At 41.4% G+C, this 18,761-nt stretch overlaps 1 protein-coding gene across 5 annotated transcripts; it reads right to left on the bottom strand.

The window, feature by feature from the left end:
- Window positions 1-6,162: 6,162 nt before the first annotated feature.
- Window positions 6,163-17,474, bottom strand: LOC109089557. Of its 5 annotated transcripts, none has more exons than XR_006158998.1 (7): window positions 17,460-17,474; window positions 16,957-17,369; window positions 15,810-15,992; window positions 7,709-7,759; window positions 7,503-7,586; window positions 7,317-7,398; window positions 6,163-7,060 (listed from the first exon to the last, which is right to left on the bottom strand). XR_006158998.1 is itself a non-coding variant. In XM_042753993.1 (5 exons), the coding sequence occupies exon 1, from the start codon at window positions 13,350-13,352 to the stop codon at window positions 8,985-8,987; it is 4,368 nt and encodes a 1,455-aa protein (XP_042609927.1). In that variant the 5' UTR covers window positions 13,353-13,488; the 3' UTR covers window positions 6,163-7,060; window positions 7,317-7,398; window positions 7,503-7,586; window positions 7,709-7,759; window positions 7,937-8,984. The 5 variants fall into 5 exon arrangements, 2 of the variants coding, with proteins under 2 accessions (XP_042609927.1, XP_042609926.1); XR_006158997.1 differs by having other exon boundaries at window positions 7,503-7,759; window positions 15,810-15,895; window positions 15,979-15,992; XR_006158996.1 differs by having other exon boundaries at window positions 7,503-7,759.
- Window positions 17,475-18,761: the final 1,287 nt, after the last annotated feature.

Below are 18,761 nucleotides of genomic sequence, written 5' to 3'. Positions count from 1 at the left end.
TTTGGGGTTGATTTCTAGGGTGCTCTAAATGGTTGCTAGGGCGTGGCTATGAAGCCTTGAAGGTGATTCGTGATTGGTCGTTTGCTGCCCCGAGTCAAACGAGCCCCCCTCATGTTTCTATGACACTTCTATCCAAAGATATTAATTTGATCTTTTCAATGGAAGTCTATGGAGGTTGTTACTAAGGGGCCCTAAATGGTTACTAGGGCGTGGCTTGACTGCTTCACAATGATCCTGACAGACTGATTGGTTGTCCCTGATTTAAAATGAGCCCACCCCCATGTCTCTATGACATTGTGATCCAGAGTATGTTCAATGCAAAACTCCCAGGTAAAGTACCATAGTAGGAAAAACGCGCTGTTTCATGGGCGATCCCTCACCATAGTATGTCTATGGGGCAACTTTGGGGGGCTCTTGCGCCCCAGGGGTACAACTTATACCCCACTGCGGGGTATGTTCTCGCACAGCCTGATAGCCTCTCCAAATGTGGTGATTCACATGTTTCTGCGAAATTCTGTCTCGGAGCTATGATCCGTCAAAGTTGGCCGCAATGCATTGTCTATGCGATTTTTCGGGCGAGTATTTCGCCCGGTGTGCGAAGATCGTACGCCCGATCGCTTATAAAAGTCATAGCACACCATTCCCGCATCAATGGCCGCACGATTTGACACCTCTTTTGCGGGTCTGTGACAAAAACTGCGGGACTAGTTACGCGCCGAAGTTTATACGGAAGAATGTACGAAAGAAGAAATAAGAGTAAGTAAAAGTGATGCTTTGCCTTCGGCAAGCACCACTACCTAGAATGTACATTTCCTGAAGAAAATGTGAGTGGTGCTTGCAGTGGCAAAACTCGGAGCTCTGAGGTTGCTAAGGTGATTCGTATGTGCGTTGAGAGTTGTTGCTAGCCGACCCAAAAGTAGTTGCTATTGGTTGCGATTTCTGTTGCTAGGTCTCACTAAAAAGTGGTTGCTAAGGTGTTGCTAGGCTGTTGCTAGGGTGTTCTGAGTGGTTGCTTTAAATTCTTGTTGATATAGCCAAACCTGAATGGTTGCTAAAAAGCCTAAGGTCCAGGTCTGAACGATGTATTGCATGTTGCTAGGGTGAGGGTGGTTGCTAGGCGGTTGCTAGGCAGTTGGTAATGTACTTGGGGTGGTTGCTAAAGTGTTGCTAGCAGTTGCTAGGGTGATGATGGGCTTTTCTAAGTGTGTTGCTAGTCGTGGCTGCTGATATTGTCAAACTATAAGGTGGTTGCTATGACAGTTGCTGATTTGAGATATGGTTCTAAGGTGCTAAACGGTTGCTAGGGTACTCTGTTTGGGTGTTGCTAGGCGGTTGCTAGATTGCTGATGTGGTTGCTTGGTTGTATGGTGAAAGAATGTTGCTAGGCAGTTGCTAACAATTTTTGGTTGCTATGGCGTTTCTATGCATGCTAGGGTACTCTATGACATGGTGGTTGCTAGGGAAGTCCACTAGGCAGTTGCTAAGGTACTTCGGGTGGTTGCTAGGGCGATTGCTAGATGCTAACCCTATGGACGGTTGCTTTGGTACTTCTAGGCAATTGCTAAAGTGGCTAAGCTATTTGGGGTTGTTGCTAAGATGGTTGCTAGGCGGTTGCTAGGGTGTTCTGGGTGCTTGCTAGGCGGTTGCTATGGTAACCGGGGCAGTTGCTATGCTGTTACTAGGTGGTTTGGTATTGCCACAGATGGTCACTAGGTCTTTATATAGAGTTCATAGCAATGATGTTAGCCCTTTTGAGCACTTAGCTAATCAGTATTAGCATGTAGCTATTCACTGCTAGCATGACTAGCAATGTTGGAATTCCAGTTTGCTAGCATGAGTCAAAAGAGCCAACCGCCATGTCTTTACGATGTTCTGATGCGGAGATATAGGTCTTGCAAAACGGTTGCTAGTGTACTCTGTTTGGTTGCTAGGGAGTGGCTTGGCAGCTGCCAATGATGATACTCCTAAGGCTGCCTGCCAGTATGAAACCAAACCCCATGTCTCTGTACGATGTTCTGATGCAGAGATATAGATCTTGCTAAATGGTTGCTAGGGTACTCTGTTCGGTTGCTAGGGAGTGACTTGACAGCTGTCAGTGATGATACTCCAAAGGATGCTTGCCAATATAAACCAACCTCTGTCTGTACGATGTGTTCTGATGCAGAGATATAGGTCTTGCAAAATGGTTGTTTCTAGGGTACTCTGTTTGGTTGCTAGGGAGTGGCTTGGCTTGGCATCTGCCAATGATGATACTCAAAAAGGCTGCTTGCCAATATAAACCAACCCCCATGTCTGTACAATATTCTGATGCAGAGATATAGATCTTGAAAAACGGTTGCTAGGGTACTCTGTTTGGTTGCTAGGGAGTGGCCTTGGCAGCTGCCAATGATGATACTCCAAAGGCTGCTTGCCAGTATAATGAATATAGAAACCAACCCTTATGGCTTTATGATATTCAGATTTGAAGATATCCCTCTATGCTTTGGGTTGCTAGGGTGCTCTAAATGGTTGCTAGGGCGTGGCTATGAAGTCTTGAAGGTGAATCCTGATTGGTCGTTTGCTGCCCCGAGTCAAACGAGCCCACCCTCATGTTTTCTATGACACTTCTATCCAAAGATATTAATTGGAACTTTTTCAATGGAAGTCTATGGAGCTTGTTACTAAGGGGCCCTAAATGGTTGCTAGGGCGTGGCTTGACAGCTTCACAATGATCCTGACAGACTGATTGGTTGCCTGATTAAAATGAGCCCACCCCCATGTCTCTATGACATTGTGATCCAGAGTTATGTTCAATGCAAAACTCCTAGGTAAATTACCATAGTAGGAAAAACGCACTGTTTCATGGGCGATTCCTCACCATAGTATGTCTATGGGGCAACTTTGGGGGGCTCTTGCGCCCCAGGGGTACAACTTATACCCCACTGCGGGGTATGTTCTCGCACAGCCTGATAGCCTCTCCAAATGTGGTGATTCACATGTTTCTGCGAAATTCTCTCTCGGAGCTATGATCCGTCAAAGTTGGCCGCAATGCATTGTCTATGCGATAGGGTCGGGCGATATTTCGCCCGGTGTGCGAACATCGTACGCCCGATCACTTATAAAAGTCATAGCACACCATTCCCGAATAGGCCGCACGATTTGACACCTCTTTTGCGGGTCTGTGACAAAAACTGCGGGACTAGTTACGCGCCGAAGTTTGTGTACGGAAGAAGAAGATAAGAATAATAAGAAGAATAATAAGTAGCATAGTAATACAAGTGATGCTTTGCCTTCGGCAAGCACCACTAACTAATAATACATTTCCTGAAAATGTAATAGTGATGCTTTGCCTTCGGCAGCACCACTAATAGAATGTAATTGAAGAAAATTGTGCAGTGGCAAAACTCGGCCCTCAGTTGCTAGGGTACTCATAATAGTTGCTAAGGTGTTACTATGCGGTTGCTATGGTAGTCTTGGTGATTGCTATGGCGGTTGCTAGGGTATTTGGGGTGGTTTCTAGGGTGTTGCTATGCGATTTCTAGGGTACCCGGTATGGTTACTAGGGTGTTGCTATTTTTTGTGGTTTTCAAGGACAGAAATATCACTTATCAAACAATATTTTTATTTTTTTAATTCTAATAAATAAATAATAAAACAAAATGTTACAAATAAAGAAAAGCACAAGCAAATCATGCAATGACTGTGGCAACCTATTTAAAAGAATACCACGGCAAATTTATTGCTATCCATATTCAAACTGATTGTATTTAATGAATATATGTTTGACCTGAAGAATAAAAACTGTACCATACACTTGAACAAATATGAGCTACGTTTATTGTTTCATTATTATGCATTATGACTATAACAAATACCCGCGGAGAGAGCCAAAGCCTGGTGATATTTCATTTTACAGCGCCATTCAATTTGTTTAAAAATGTGTTTAGTTTGAATAAATAGATCTAGGTAAACTGAGAGTGACTTTTATTTTGAAATCGCGATGCATAGCGATATGTTGTTGTCCTGTGTTTGCATAGATGATTTACGTTACAAATCTAGTGAGATAACGACACACACACACACACACACACACACACACACACCAGATAATTATTAAGCAACCCCACAGTATATGCAGAGTTATTCAACACAAATCCCGACATGGAGACGCGCTCCTCGCTTGTAAATGATGCAACACAAAGCGCGTCAAAATTTACGTGCGTTCCCAAATGAAACCCAAACAAACAGCACATACAATAGAAGACCAAACAGTGTAATGCAAGCAAAGGATAGAAGGTATTACCACAAGTTCAACTTAATACCGATATCGCGAGACTGCTTTTCTCACCTGAAGGAGTAATATCGCGAGATCTCATGCGCTCCCAAAAGCCAGATGAAATGACAATTTAACACGCACTGCATTGTTCATTTTGCATAAAAAAACATTTTTTTATCGAAACCAAAAATGAACAATAGTTTCATATATATTGCCGTTTAAAAATTCTAGTATTTTTCAAGGACCTTTAATATGGCACCTTAAATATGGCAGTTTTCAGGGTTTCTTAAATTTCAAAAACTCAAATTTTTAGAACTAAAATTAAATACTATTTCCCAGAATAAAAAATACCAACTTTTAGCTAAACTGCTTATATTTTCACTGAATTGTAATGCTTTCAGTAAAGATTTAACACACAGTAACATACTGTCATACATTTTTGCTTCATTACTGATCTCTACCTGCAGATAAATAAATAGTTTTAACACAAAATCTTTTAGAGAAAGTAGTATTGATTGCCAGCCACAGCTTTGTGAAGTCTGATAAGAGAACAGATGACACCACCTGGGTCTCAAACCTGCAGTGGATCTTCTGAGCTCCATGACGGAGGAGCTTTCTGTACTCCAGACACTTACCAATGTTACAGTGGTGGACTGCTCATTGTAATAAACAACACAGAAGAGAAGTGAACCGTTCAGGTGGGATGGGGTTCATTTGTCAGACAAGAGAAATTAATTAAAAAATAATAATACCAAAAAAAAAAAAAAAAAAACTTTCAAGTACTGTCAGTAAACTATGTATGCTATGTATATCTACAAAATGTGTTTGTAATTTTTTTTCTCTGTCAGGTGCATATATGGTTAGTGAAATGTGCATTAACTGTTGATTTTGCACTCGTAACATATGAAGAAATTACTGTCACTGCAGCCAAGTTTTATCAACAATATTCAAATACTGAGGCTGAGATTTTAAGTCTTTCTAATGATACTCATCCGGATCAAGTAAGAGTGTCATCTTAGCAGGTTTAGAGGTTAAACAAAGTTTGCTTATTAGATAATTTGCTGAATTATGATAAAATTTGCTGAATTATGATAAAAACAAATATTTTTACACACAAAGTGGTCTTCATGTATAGAATACAAACCTTATTTAAAAGTAAGTTTTACCATCTTACTGGTACCATCTGTGAATATACAATTCAATAAAGACAAACATGCTGGATTTGCCAATTCACCTAAAATATTTATTAAGAAGATTAAGAAAAGCACCTGCTGTGCCAAATATCGCCTCACCAATTCCAAGCCCAGCCACAGCTAGATCCTATAGCTTTTATTTCACTACCAGTAAATATTCTTTGTCAATAAATTAAAATCAATTATTTCTGGACACCAAAAGCTTATTTTTTTTTTTTGCAATCCTTAGTCCTGACATTATATATTTTAATGAAAAATATGTAAACAGTTAAAATATTCAGAGACATATTGTGGCCTTGATTAAAAAAAAAGTATAAAATCGTTTTTTGGAACCAGCATACCTCGAGTAAGCAAGGTTTGGGTTAATCAACTTTAGTGTATGTATGACAGTAAGTTAACCTTGCTTTCTGGAATACCCCCTGGACCTTCTGTGAAGTTCACAAGAACACATTGTTAATGTGCCATTGAAGAAGATTCAATAAAGACAAAAACACTTGATGTACCAATTCAACCAAAATGTTTATTAAAAGATTTAGAAAACGCCTGTTGTGCCAAATCCCACCCTATAATGTCGTACTAGCTCACGTATAAATATTATTTTAACTTTATATTAAAATGATTAATATCTGCAATAACAAGATTATAAAATTATAAAAAAAAAAATTTAAATACCTTACTGTTGCAATAACTTGTTTTACACAATACTATTTTTTTTTTTAATTTCTTCACTTTCACATACTTTACTGTTGCAATAATAAAATTGTACTACGAGAAAATTATATATCTTAACTTGTTTTACACAATACTAATTTTTGTTTGAAATCCTTCAAGTTTCTATTTTGGCAGAATACTGGTGAAAGTGTTTGAACTATTGTATAAATAAAGTGAACCTTGTGCATGTTGCATTCAAAGCCATTGTAAAATACTCAATTAATGTCCATGATTCCGTCTATTACTGCACAAGTATTTATAAAAGGCATAAGCCCATAAGCCCTGTGATTTCAGAAAACCAGAGAGGCTTTTAACAACACCCCTTAGCAGTTCTGAAAGCACTGTAAATCATGGCGTCACAGGGCTTACTGCTTTATCGTAAGTGACTAAGCCATAACATGATTTCACTTTTATTTCAAATTAATTGTGGAGCCTTGTTTCTATGATTTAATTAATAAAAAAAATATATTAATTGACTCACAAACTATTGTTTTGGAAACCCTGGTCGGCAGGGACCCGAGAGGCACAAAGGATTTGACACAACACCCCCAGTGAGCAAGCCAGTGGCGACAGTGGCAAGGAAAAAACTCTTAAGGAGATAAAAAACCTTGAGAGGAACCAGACTCATCAGGGGGATCCCATCCTCCTCTGGCATGGCGTACACATTATAATAACATTCTTATTTAAGCTAATATATGAAATATTAAATTGAGACCAATTATTTAATATGATAATAAGATAATTTATATATTAAAATATATTAAATAAATATATTAAAATTAATTAATTGACCATTGATTGATTAATTGATTAATAAAATGATTCAATGCAATCAGGGGTATGATGAAGCATCTCCCGCCATCTAGCCGCTGGATCTGACATGCCAAACAGGCTGGACACCCTGAGGTAGAGAAGGTAAAACAGATATGATCATGTTAGTGAATTGAATTGTTTTCATTCTGCAAGACTTATAGAGCATAAACTTTTAGGTCAGATGTATGTCTTGCAAGAGACATTTCTGCTCCCTCACTTCTGAGAGCCATCATACACTTTAAAATCTAAGCTTTCACATCAAAGCACGTGCCTCTGAACAAACACAGTGTATGATAAAATGCACTGAAACACTAGACCTTACCAGTATTATTGACAAACTTTACCTCAGTGCTTTAATGTGCTTCTTCCGTTGCTTTTTTAGTCTTCAGCATTGTCCTCAACTCCAAACACATCTGGTCCCGTCCTCTGGCAATGAAATTAATAAATGAATAAGGGGATCCCTACATACACATTTACTAATAAACTAAAAAAAAAAAAAAATAATAATAAAAAAGTAAACTCAAACTTACTGAAAGAAATTAGCGCACAAACTGGTATCCAGCCCATCACCATCAGTGTTGTAGCACACTTGATCTTCTCAGACTTGCCGGTTCCTGAAAAACATCAAAATCAGAATTAGATTACAATATTCCTTTAAATGTGGTTATCATGTGCAGAAGTACAGTGACTGAAGTGACATCTTTTAACACTTAGCTTTAGATAGTATATTGCACACTCATATCCAGTGTTGGAGAGGACTGCTATTGTCTCCAAAATCTTCCTGCAACTTTACAGAAGAGCACATATCAATATTAGAATAGCAGAGGACTGCAAATAATACATCCAGTACACATTGTACAGATTGAACACAAAATAATTTAAAAGAAATGTTATGTTAAGGTCAAATACATCACAACAGTCTCTTACTACTTCTCACTTTACCTTACTGTCTTTTATGACTTACTGCTGCTGTTGCTCTCACTGTCTGTGTCCTCCCTGGAGCTGCAACACTAATCCTCACTGTGTCCTGTATGCTGCTGCTGCTGCCTTCCTAGTGTCCTCCCTGGAGATGCCACACTACTCCTTCGTCCTTCCTGCTACACTCTCTAGAGAGCTCAATGGCATAACACCTTTATATGACCACAGACACCACAATCTAACCGCAACATGACCGTACATGCCAACCTGTTGGCCAAGGCTGTCAACGCCTCCACTGTCGTCGTTAATGCAGGTTCAGTGGCCCCAGGTACCGTATGGTACAACACCAAAACACATCCATACCAGCCAACCCGGGGACTAAGGCTCCTCTAGCCCCACTGTCGTCGTTAATGCAGGTTCAGTGGCCCCAGGTTCTGTATGGTACAACACCAAAACACATCCATACCAGCCAACCCGGGGACTAAGGCTCCTCTAGCCCCACTGTCGTCGTTAATGCAGGTTCAGTGGCCCCAGGTTCTGTATGGTACAACACCAAAACACATCCATACCAGCCAACCCGGGGACTAAGGCTCCTCTAGCCCCACTGTCGTCGTTAATGCAGGTTCAGTGGCCCCAGGTTCTGTATGGTACAACACCAAAACACATCCATACCAGCCAACCCGGGGACTAAGGCCCCTCTAGCCCCACTGTCGTCGTTAATGCAGGTTCAGTGGCCCCAGGTTCTGTATGGTACAACACCAAAACACATCCATACCAGGCAACCCGGGGACTAAGGCTCCTCTAGCCCCACTGTCGTCGTTAATGCAGGTTCAGTGGCCCCAGGTTCTGTATGGTACAACACCAAAAAACATCCATACCAGCCAACCCAGGGACTAAGGCTCCTCTAGCCCCACTGTCGTCGTTAATGCAGGTTCAGTGGCCCCAGGTTCTGTATGGTACAACACCAAAACACATCCATACCAGCCAACCCAGGGACTAAGGCTGCTCTAGCCCCACTGTCGTCGTTAATGCAGGTTCAGTGGCCCCAGGTTCAGCATGGTACAACACCAAAACATCCATACCAGCCAAATCACCTACGTAAAACGCAATACACAGTACACAGGATTGTGGTAACTGTGGTAGCTCTGTAACACACCCGATTGATGGCAGAGGTCCGGATTTGAAATGTAGATGTGGTCAAGTAGTGTGTGCTTTTCCGTTGTCGCTGTTGTAATCAGTTGCGTGTATCCTCGAGCTTGAAACAACTCCAGAATTGGTTTTTTTCCAGGGTGTAGGAGGTCCTCATTGAAGTCTCCACAGATGATGACGAGATCGTTGTGTGCGAGGTCCAGATAATCCAGCATACTCTTCAGGTTGGTCAAGAAATCTCCAATATTATATTGTGGTGGCCTATACACAGCTACGACTGCTGCTTTTATTGGGGAATCTAATTTGATTACAACAAACTCCAGATCAGTCACATTTTGTATATATTGCCTGGGCTGAGCTGGAATGTGCTCCTTGCAATATATTGCGACTCCACCTCCATTTTTGTTTCCAAGTTCTTGATGTGTTGAGTAGGAGACATGCCTGTTGCGTGTGAACAAGTTGTATCCTTTCAACTGGAGATCTGAAGTACACGATCCGGTCAGGTGCGTTTCCGTTAGACACAGAACATCGGCGAGTTGTAGCTCATGATGGCATCTGATATCCTCCATGTGAGATGCCAGTCCTTCCGTGTTGTGATGAATGATGGTGAGTGTCTGTTCCTGCCTATTTTCCTTCACGTGCTGCAGAAGTGGCGTGATATCTTCGACTCTTGCTCTTCTCATGCTTTGCAAAGAGGCTGTGATTTCTGGATCAGCATATATCTTCTTGTCGTCGAAATCCGTAATGTGTAATCCTTGTAGAGAAGTCGTTCTGCTGAGGGCAACGTAGGCCATTCCCGGCTCAAAAATCTTCTTCAATGACACTACTGCAGAGTGCATCGTCATGCCTTGAACTTTGTGGGCTGTACAGGCGTAAGCTAGCTTGATGGGAAATTGTCGACGAACGGCCCCTTTCCTCAGACTTTCTTCAGATCTCTCAATGTAAACCAAGACGTCTTCTTCACCTCGTACCTTCTTGCGATGTTTCTGACCGGCGTTCGGATTGTCGAGTTGAAGTCCTAGCATTTGTACTGTGGCGATTCCATCTTTTGTTTTGGTGACAATGTTTGCAATCGTACCAAAACATCCATTGACAATTCCATCTTCTACATCCAGATTCCTGGTTACCATCACACGAACTCCCACTGCAACTTGCATTGTGTCAAGCAAGTCATCCTTTTTTCCAGTGGCAGGTTTGTTTAGTCTCTTCATCCTTCCTGTTTTTGGGTCCTTCCTGTAATCTTCGGCATCAATTGTTATGATGTCAGTGAAAAGGGCCTGTACAGTCTCGGTATTGTACTTACCAACTTCTTTGTTAGTGGCGAATATATGCAGAGCATCACGCGGGCAATCTTCTGGCTTCTTCACAGCCTGGAATAACAAAGCTCTATCATCTTCCCTGAGAGCTTCAGTCTTCTGCTTCACTCGTAGTCGGTTCAGCAGTTCAGCGAAAGCGAAGTCTTCTTTCTGGCGCATGATCTCTGTGAGGGTGATGATTTGAAAGTGGTCCTTCCAGAAGTCCAGCACATCCTCTTCATACACACAGAGTGGTTTAGCTTTACCAAGCGGTGGCAGTTGATAATAATCCCCTACGACGAGGCAAGATATTCCTCCAAAAGGTTTCTTGCTGCCTTTGATCTGCTGAAATCTCCAGTTTACGTAAGTAAACAGGTCCTTTGAAACCATGGATATTTCGTCGATGATAAGAATCTCCACGTCACGTAATCCTGCTCTCACTTCATCTAGGGCGTTCCCAAGTCCCTGATAAGGTGGCTTAAGACTCCTTGGCAGTTTTAAAAGGGAATGCAGCGTTTTACCAGAGATGTTGAATGCTGCCGTTCCAGTAAACGCAGACAACAGCACTGTGGGCACGGAGAGATCCCCTTCTTCCCGGAGTCGAGGCAGTTGTCGCAGAATCTTGGTTGCTTCCGAGTGTATGCACTTGATGACGTGTGATTTCCCACAGCCAGCACCGCCTGACAAAAAGTAAAAAAACTGCTCCGGATTGTGACCCCACACACGCTTCTGACACCACTGACGGACAGTGTAAAAAATTGCTGCCTGCGTCTCATTTAGACTCCTAAACATCTTCCTCAGAAATTCATTAGTCATCTGTGGTGCCTCTATCTGTGGTACGACTCCGTCTCCATCTTCACGAAGAATCTGGTATTCCGGAACATCATCCTGTTCATCTTCTTCTGGATCGACATCTTGTTGTTCTGCAATGCACTCCATGCGATCAACGTCAATTTCAGGTGCAAAAGCAGACCAAGCATTCTCAGATGGTCCTTCCCGCTGCAGCTGTTCAAATGCTTCGTCCACTTTTTTGCTGTGTTTTTCAAACTTCTGCTGTTGTGCTTTAACTAAGCCAAGGACAGGCATTAGGAGCCCAGGGTGTGCCGGGAGTTCCACAAATGCATTTTTGTAAAACTCCTGATATGTTGGATACCGTTGAGGTTTCAGCTGTTCGTTGAAACGATGTGGCACGTAAAGTTTTACCAATGTTCCGCAAAACTTCTCCGGTTGCTTCTCCTCCGAAAACCGAGCATACCTGATAATTGCAGCCTTACCAACAGTTCTCTTCTGAATGAATCCCATATCGTTGAGGAGTGGGAGGACATTCTTTCCTTTAGTTTGCCGACCATACACAACACGGTAATTCGACACAAAGTCTGCAAGGCACATCATTTCAAACTCCAGTGTTTGAGGCCTTGCTCTGTATTTATCTATCATACCTGACATCCAGACATCCTCTGAATCAGGATCTTTGCTGTGTAGGACACTACGGGGCAAACTCATCTTCAGGGCATCATCATCCGTCGGTATAAACACAACACTTCGCGAACACTTCTTCATTGGTAAGCTGCATGTTCGTGCCACAGACTCCTGAGCACTCACTTGCCTGTGTTTGGAGTAGGCCTGCATTATCTGCTTCATTTCGTCCTCTTCGTTTACGTTGGTTTCACGAACACCCTTGATCACGGACTTCAGGAAATCATTAATTTCATGTTCTGGCTTTGAAATGTAGGACAACATATACATGATGCAGCTGAAAGAGTCAAGAACGAACTGTATGTCCATGTTGGCGTTCCATGCCCTCAGCAAATCTGGGTTGTATCCATTCACCCAAGCCTCCTTTGGCTCACGCTTCAGCAAAATCACATTTGAAGTGGACAGTGCCTCAGCGTATTTACAGTAATCATCCATGGACAGATTACATTTGGTCAGCAAATCTGACAAGTTGTCAAAGGAGGCCTGGGGATCGTTTAACAAATCCCACAATGGCTTGAGTTTAGTCCTGGCTTCGTTCATTGCTTTTCGAACAGCATCCTGTCTTGCCGTCTTTCTCTCTGGGTTGTTTTGGTCTTCGTTTTGATCTTCCTCAGAACGCTGTGGTCGTGGACGGGTGATGGTGGTGCTTGACATGGGTAGTTTAGGGAACCCATATCTACACAACACATTTCCTTTCTTGCAAGATTTGGAGTGCTTCCTGCTGTGAAGTTGAACTTCGGTGACAATTTTATGAAGCTCGGGATCGGTGGTAGGGTCCGGCAACTGGCAGGTTATGTAACGGTCAATAAAGTCACACACTACTTGGTCAGACTGATTTTCGAATTCAGGTGCCCCCTTTACCCAGGCCAGCAGATGAATGTGTGGGCTTCCTCTGGCTTGAAACTCGACGCGATAAAAGTAATCCTCGACTTCGCCGATGGGTTGAGCAGGTGACAAAAGTAGATGATTCATTAACGCATCCACTCGTTTCTCAAACATCCGCATGACGGTGACGGGGTTACTTCGAAGGATTTCACATTTCGTCGTCCAGTCAAGCTCTGAAAAGACAACCTCTTCACCTTGCTGAGCCTTGATCGCCGTTATCACTTCTGGCCATCGCATTTCGGCTGCACTGAATGTGCAAAAAAAAGTAGGATTCCCTAACTGCCTGATCATGGCCTGTAGATCTCTCAACGTTTTCTCCCAATAAGATGGAGTGCCTCTCAAGGGTTGCATAAACCTTGTGGCGTCACGGCTGTGGACCAGTCTTTCGACCTCAAGATCATCCTGAAGAAGCTTGTTGGAGATTCTACGTCCATCTTTTGTAACAGGTTTGCCTTTTCGCAACTGGATAGACATGCTATTTCTAGCCATGTGCGTTTCAGAGACAAACTGTGCAAAGAAGAGATAACTCTGGTCTTTGGCAAAACGAGTATCCACGCAGAACAGTCTAGCATTGAAATACATGCTTGGTGATAATGCAACTTGTCGTGCCTCATCAACTGTGTTCTGTCCAGTGGGAAACTGTACGGGGAAAGCCATGGCTTCCAATTTGGGAACCTTGAAAATCCGACTGGCTTTTTCCCTTGAGCGGGTGCAATGCTAAAGATTCCCTCGCCGTACGACAGCAAGTCCTGTCCAATATCAAGTGGCTGCATGCATGTGTCCAGAGTGAGGCCAGGCCTGAGTTCATCCTTTTCTTCTGTGCTGACATTCTGGTCATCCTGTTCAGAGACAACAACTTCCTGTTTCTCCTCTGTGTCATCCAGCTCATCATCAGGGAGAAATTCAAATGTGGCAGCGTCACTTATCGAGATGTCCCTGTATTCTGAATGCATCGCTTTGAGTTTTGCTAACGCTGCTAGCACATTGTGCATATTCACTGTATGGAAGTGTTGGTATCCTCTGAACTTGATGTGTCTTTTCAGCTTCACCTGCAGTAGCTGGGACTCACTGTTAGGCCTTGGCAGACAGTTGACTGTTTTCTCCACCTCAGAGGGCACACACACAACAGCACCATACACTGATCTTTGCTGTCCTTTGGGCAATGCAACTATTTTTGCAAAAGGAACAATTTTGGCGATAAGCTGTCGTTCAAGAACATTCAATTCAAGCAGTTCTGCAGGGATGGGAGGCAATTCAAGTCTGTTTGCCGCTGCGATAGAAGGCATGGATCCTCTCTTCAGATGACTGTCACAGGTGTGGCAGATCCATTCCTGTCTTCGCTCTTCTGGAACTGCACAAGGAACTAAGCAGGCACTGTCACAAGCATGAACATACTTCCTGGTTAAGCAAGAGGCTGTAATATGAACATTTTTGACATACCGTGTTCTATTACACATCTTGACTTGATTTGGAAAAAGTGTCCTGTGACAGACTGTGCAGATGTAAGTTGGACCATGCAAAATTTGACACCGAAATGCAGATATGGCCTTTTGCATCAAGCTGTTGGACACAGACAGGTTTGTCGCAACAGAATTGGGTGTATTCTGACTGAAACGAATGTATGGCTTGTATTTTCTCTTGATCCTTAATGCACATCTCAACTTGTGAAGAATGTGGAATCCAGGATCGGTAAGACACTTCTGTTTCTTATGGAAAGTACAACGAAGAATGTGATGTGACCTAAACTCTGAATCACTTGCGTATCTTCTGGCCATGTAGCCCTTCATTTTCTTCTGGAAAAGATCATCGGTCTGGTACCTCCTGAACATGTAGTCCTTCATCTTCTTCTGGAAAATAGTATCGGTCTTGTACCTCCTCACCATGTAGTCCTTCATCTTTTTCTGGAAAAGATCATCGGTCTTGTACCTCCTCGCCATGTAGTCCTTCATTTTCTTTTGGAAAAGATCATCGGTCTTGTATCTCCTCACCATGTAGTCCTTCATTTTCTTCTGGAAAAGATTATCGGTCTTGTACCTCCTCACCATGTAGTCCTTCATTTTCTTCTGGAAAACATCATCTGTCACCATGTAGTCCTTCTTTTTCTTCTGGAAGAGAACATCAGTTTTGTACCTCTTGGCCATATACTTTAGCTTGTTGAATCTGGAAAAAGGATCTTGATCATACTTCTTTTTGGTACCCTCCATTTTCTTCTTCTGAAAATGCAAATTGGTGGCATATTTCTCTCTCTCGTATTCTCTTCTTTTTTGTTCCCGGACTTCAAAATGTGGAGCGGTTTTCTCAAGTCTTTCTTACTGCTCAACACTCACAATTTTACGCACTTCTTTTCTTCTTCGCTGCTTGTTTGTTTTTAAAACCTTTATGACACTTTGGTTTTTGTCATCTGTATGAACAAAATTTTCAGGGATTCTGATGTCAGCAGTTGTTTGTGTTTTTGGCAGAGGTGATGTTACTTCTGATGGTGACACACATGCTAATGATGAGCATGGTTCCTCAGACTGTTGCTCCATTTCAAATGAAACAGCCATGAATTCATAGCAAGTCTGAGAACCACGATTCCAAAAAAGCTCAAGTAGTCTGTTGGTCATGTCATGTAGGTTGGTGAAAGTTAGCATAACTGCAGTTCCGTCACCAGTAGGATGTGGCAAACCTTCAGCATTTCTGGAATGGGAATCAAAATATCCATATCTTCCAGATCTGTCTCTGAACACAGCAAAGCACTCTGGAGAAACAATAAGCAGTGCATGGCTGACATCTGTCGAGAGACACTGAAGTCTTTCATCAAGAGGAATCCACCACGCGTCCATTTCAGAAGTTCCTCTGTCTCTCAGATACCCCATCAACACTTCTGACTTTTGGACACTGTAGTTGTGGTTAGAGGTTGTGATGCTCACAGGTACTTCAGCCATGCTTAGAAGATCCTGTCGGAATCTTCCTTCAGCAATAAGCTGCATTTTAATGCCCACATACAAAGCATCCCCTTCCTCTAGTACTCTATCAAGATCAGGCTGTTTGAACAAAGTTCCCTCACTGTGGTATGCAAGGAATGTCAGAGCTATACATGTGCACTGATGATTTCGTGAGAAAACATCATACCTTGCATCACTCTGGCAATGAGACGCCTGCACGGATACAATTCTAGATGTGCTGTCACCATCTTCGTACTGCTGTCCATCAGAAACCTGAGCAACACCTTTACTGACGCTCGTCTGTCCTGTCAGGTCTAACTTTGTCCAACGAACTTTCTGAGCCTGGGATCTCCTACCTTTCCGAGGCATCCTTCAAAAGAACAAAAGACAAAATATGAGAAAACAGACCAAAGACATAATATAAAATAATCCAAGACATATCTGACTAGCCCATTAATTAGAAAGAAATAACTTAGTCAAAGAGTTGGGAATTCTACAACTCCACAAGCATATACAGAAAAGGAAATTGTGTAAATGTGATGCTTTCTCTGTAGAGATGCTCTGAAAACACCATCACATGCTGCATGTAAACAAAGAAGTGCTTAATTTTTAAACATACTCCACATTAGAATAAGTTAATTTAGTTAAATTACAGCCTTTTGCAATTTTATGATCATATTACGCAACCTTTTTTGTAGCTAAATGGGATTAAATTTAAAAAAAAAAAAAAAAAAAAAAAAAAGGGGGGGAAGTCGTGGCCTAATGGTTAGAGAGTCGGACTTGCAATCCAAGGGTTGTGAGTTCGAGTCTCGAGCCGGCAGGAATTGTAGGTGGGGGGAGTGAATGTACAGCGCTCTTTCCACCCTCAATACCACGACTGAGGTGCCCTTGAGCAAGGCACCGAACCCCCAACTGCTCCCCGGGCACCGCAGCATAAATGGCTGCCCACTGCTCCGGGTGTGTGTTCACAGTGTGTGTGTGTTCACTGCTGTGTGTGTGCACTTTGGATGGGTTAAAAGCAGAGCACGAATTCCGAGTATGGGTCACCATACTTGGCTGTATGTCATGTCACTTTCACTTTCACTTTCAATTAAATGATTCAAGTTTAACGTCCTAATCATCTGTTCCATAATAATCTAACAAGCAGATGATTTCACATCGTCTCTTAAATAAGCAAACTGGCTTAAAATGTTTAGCAAACAACTGCCACCTTTTCTTCATGAGTTTGAACATCTCTGATTAAAAATGACTGTAAAATGGTTTTAATGCTAGTCAAAAAGTACCGTATTCAATGAGCATTTTTTTTTTTTTGCAGGATATTTTCAGTCACTTACTTCACGAAATGCTGAAGTGATACAACCTGCAAAGTTTTCTCAAGAAAAAAACAAGTTAGTTAATTGACAAGAAAAAGAACGACTTACAAATACAGCTAATAAACTCTTTTTTTTCAATAGAAAGAACAGTAACAAATAAAACAAATGATGAATCTAGTATTAATAGGAACAAACTTTTTTTCCAAAGAAAAGAACAATAGCAGATTAAACACAAATTATTAACCAGGTATTAAAAGGACTGAACTTTTAAAAGAACAGTAGTATTTTAACACAAATGAACAACTTAGTATTAAAATGAATTAAATTTTTTTTTTTTTTTTTTTTTTTTTTTTGGATTTGGGGAGGGGGTGGGGGCTTGGGGAGGGGTGAGAAGAACAATACAGAAGAACTGCCACTTGGAGAAAATCCAAAACCTGGAAAAGAAAGACATATTAGGCAACTATATTGATAATAATATTGAAAAGAAAACGACATAGCATCATTTAGGCATTTTGCACACTAACCAGGCGTTCAGCTGCAGTGAAAAATGCAGGTTGTGCCCTGAATAGATGGTCTGCAAATCAAAAACAAAGACACAGTTAAAGATAGCCTATGTATGTGAAATAAGATCAATATTAACATTTAATAAAAAATAAATAAAAAAAAAATAAATAAAAACTTAATATGCAAAAGGCATCCATAAATTTCCATCCATTTTCAATAGTCTGTAATAATAATATTTGTTTTTCAATATTTTTTTATTTTTATTTTTCTGACTGGTTGTTTAACAAATAATGTTTTTACCTGGTTTTAAAGGTCTAGGGCATTATCCGAACTTGCATACTTATCTACTATATAGTAGGGTGAAAGGCAGTAGATGAAAAGTACCTGGATGACCTACCACTTCTACTGAGATTCTTAAGTTTAGTCTATCCCAGCGATATTCAATTGGCGGCCCGCAAATCATCTTCATCCGGCCCGCAAGAAGAGTAAGTGCAAATCACAAATTGTATTTTGTTTGCACTAATTAGTTTGTCCACAAGGTGGCAACACTGGCCCAGGCCAGCCGGAAAAAAAAGGAAGAGATGCGACAACAGTCTACCGGAGACCGCAACATCAATAGACGGCAGCCTTGACAAGCGCCGTGGGACAAGGGAGTTGTGAGATATTCACAATTCTAGTTTAAACGAGTATAAAGACAGTGTTATCGGTCATAACGTCTGGCGAGAAATAGCGCAGACTGGACGAAGGTGTTTATCAAATAAATGCAGTATAGTTTGAAAGTCTGCGCGTTCGGCTGAACATATACTGGCTAGCCGCTTTGGACAAGCACGCCAGTAGCACTTCAAATGACAAAAACACATACAATTATGTCAAAATAAGTTTTGGCAAGTGTTTTTGAAAACACGGTCTTAAGTTATTAGGTCCAAAATAATCGAAAAGAGTTGGGAGAAAACAGGATATGTGTCAGATATGCATAATGCACGTCAGATTTTAGAGACAGCATTGCTTTTAAAGTGAAACTTGCTGAAGTCTGTCATTTAAGGAAATCGCGCAAAAGAAAAAGAAATCACTCGACTGTTCTAGTCGCTGATTAACTTTTGTAGCTTTTATAAAGATTAATCTATATAGTTAATGCATATACAATTTATATTGTATATATTCACTTAAAAGTAATTCTATTTTTCAGAGCCTAGATAAACGTTAAAAATAACACATTTTTTAATTATACTGTAATGCTGAAAGGCAATAATTAATGGCTAAAATTGAGAGGAAGATGCATTTAATAGACATCATCAGCAGTATTATCAAAAATGTGTTATTAA

The sequence above is a fragment of the Cyprinus carpio genome, unplaced genomic scaffold (genome assembly GCF_018340385.1).
Source record: "Cyprinus carpio isolate SPL01 unplaced genomic scaffold, ASM1834038v1 S000000995, whole genome shotgun sequence".
Classification (NCBI taxonomy): Eukaryota; Metazoa; Chordata; class Actinopteri; order Cypriniformes; family Cyprinidae; genus Cyprinus; species Cyprinus carpio.
This window is presented reverse-complemented; position numbering and strand designations above follow the sequence as displayed.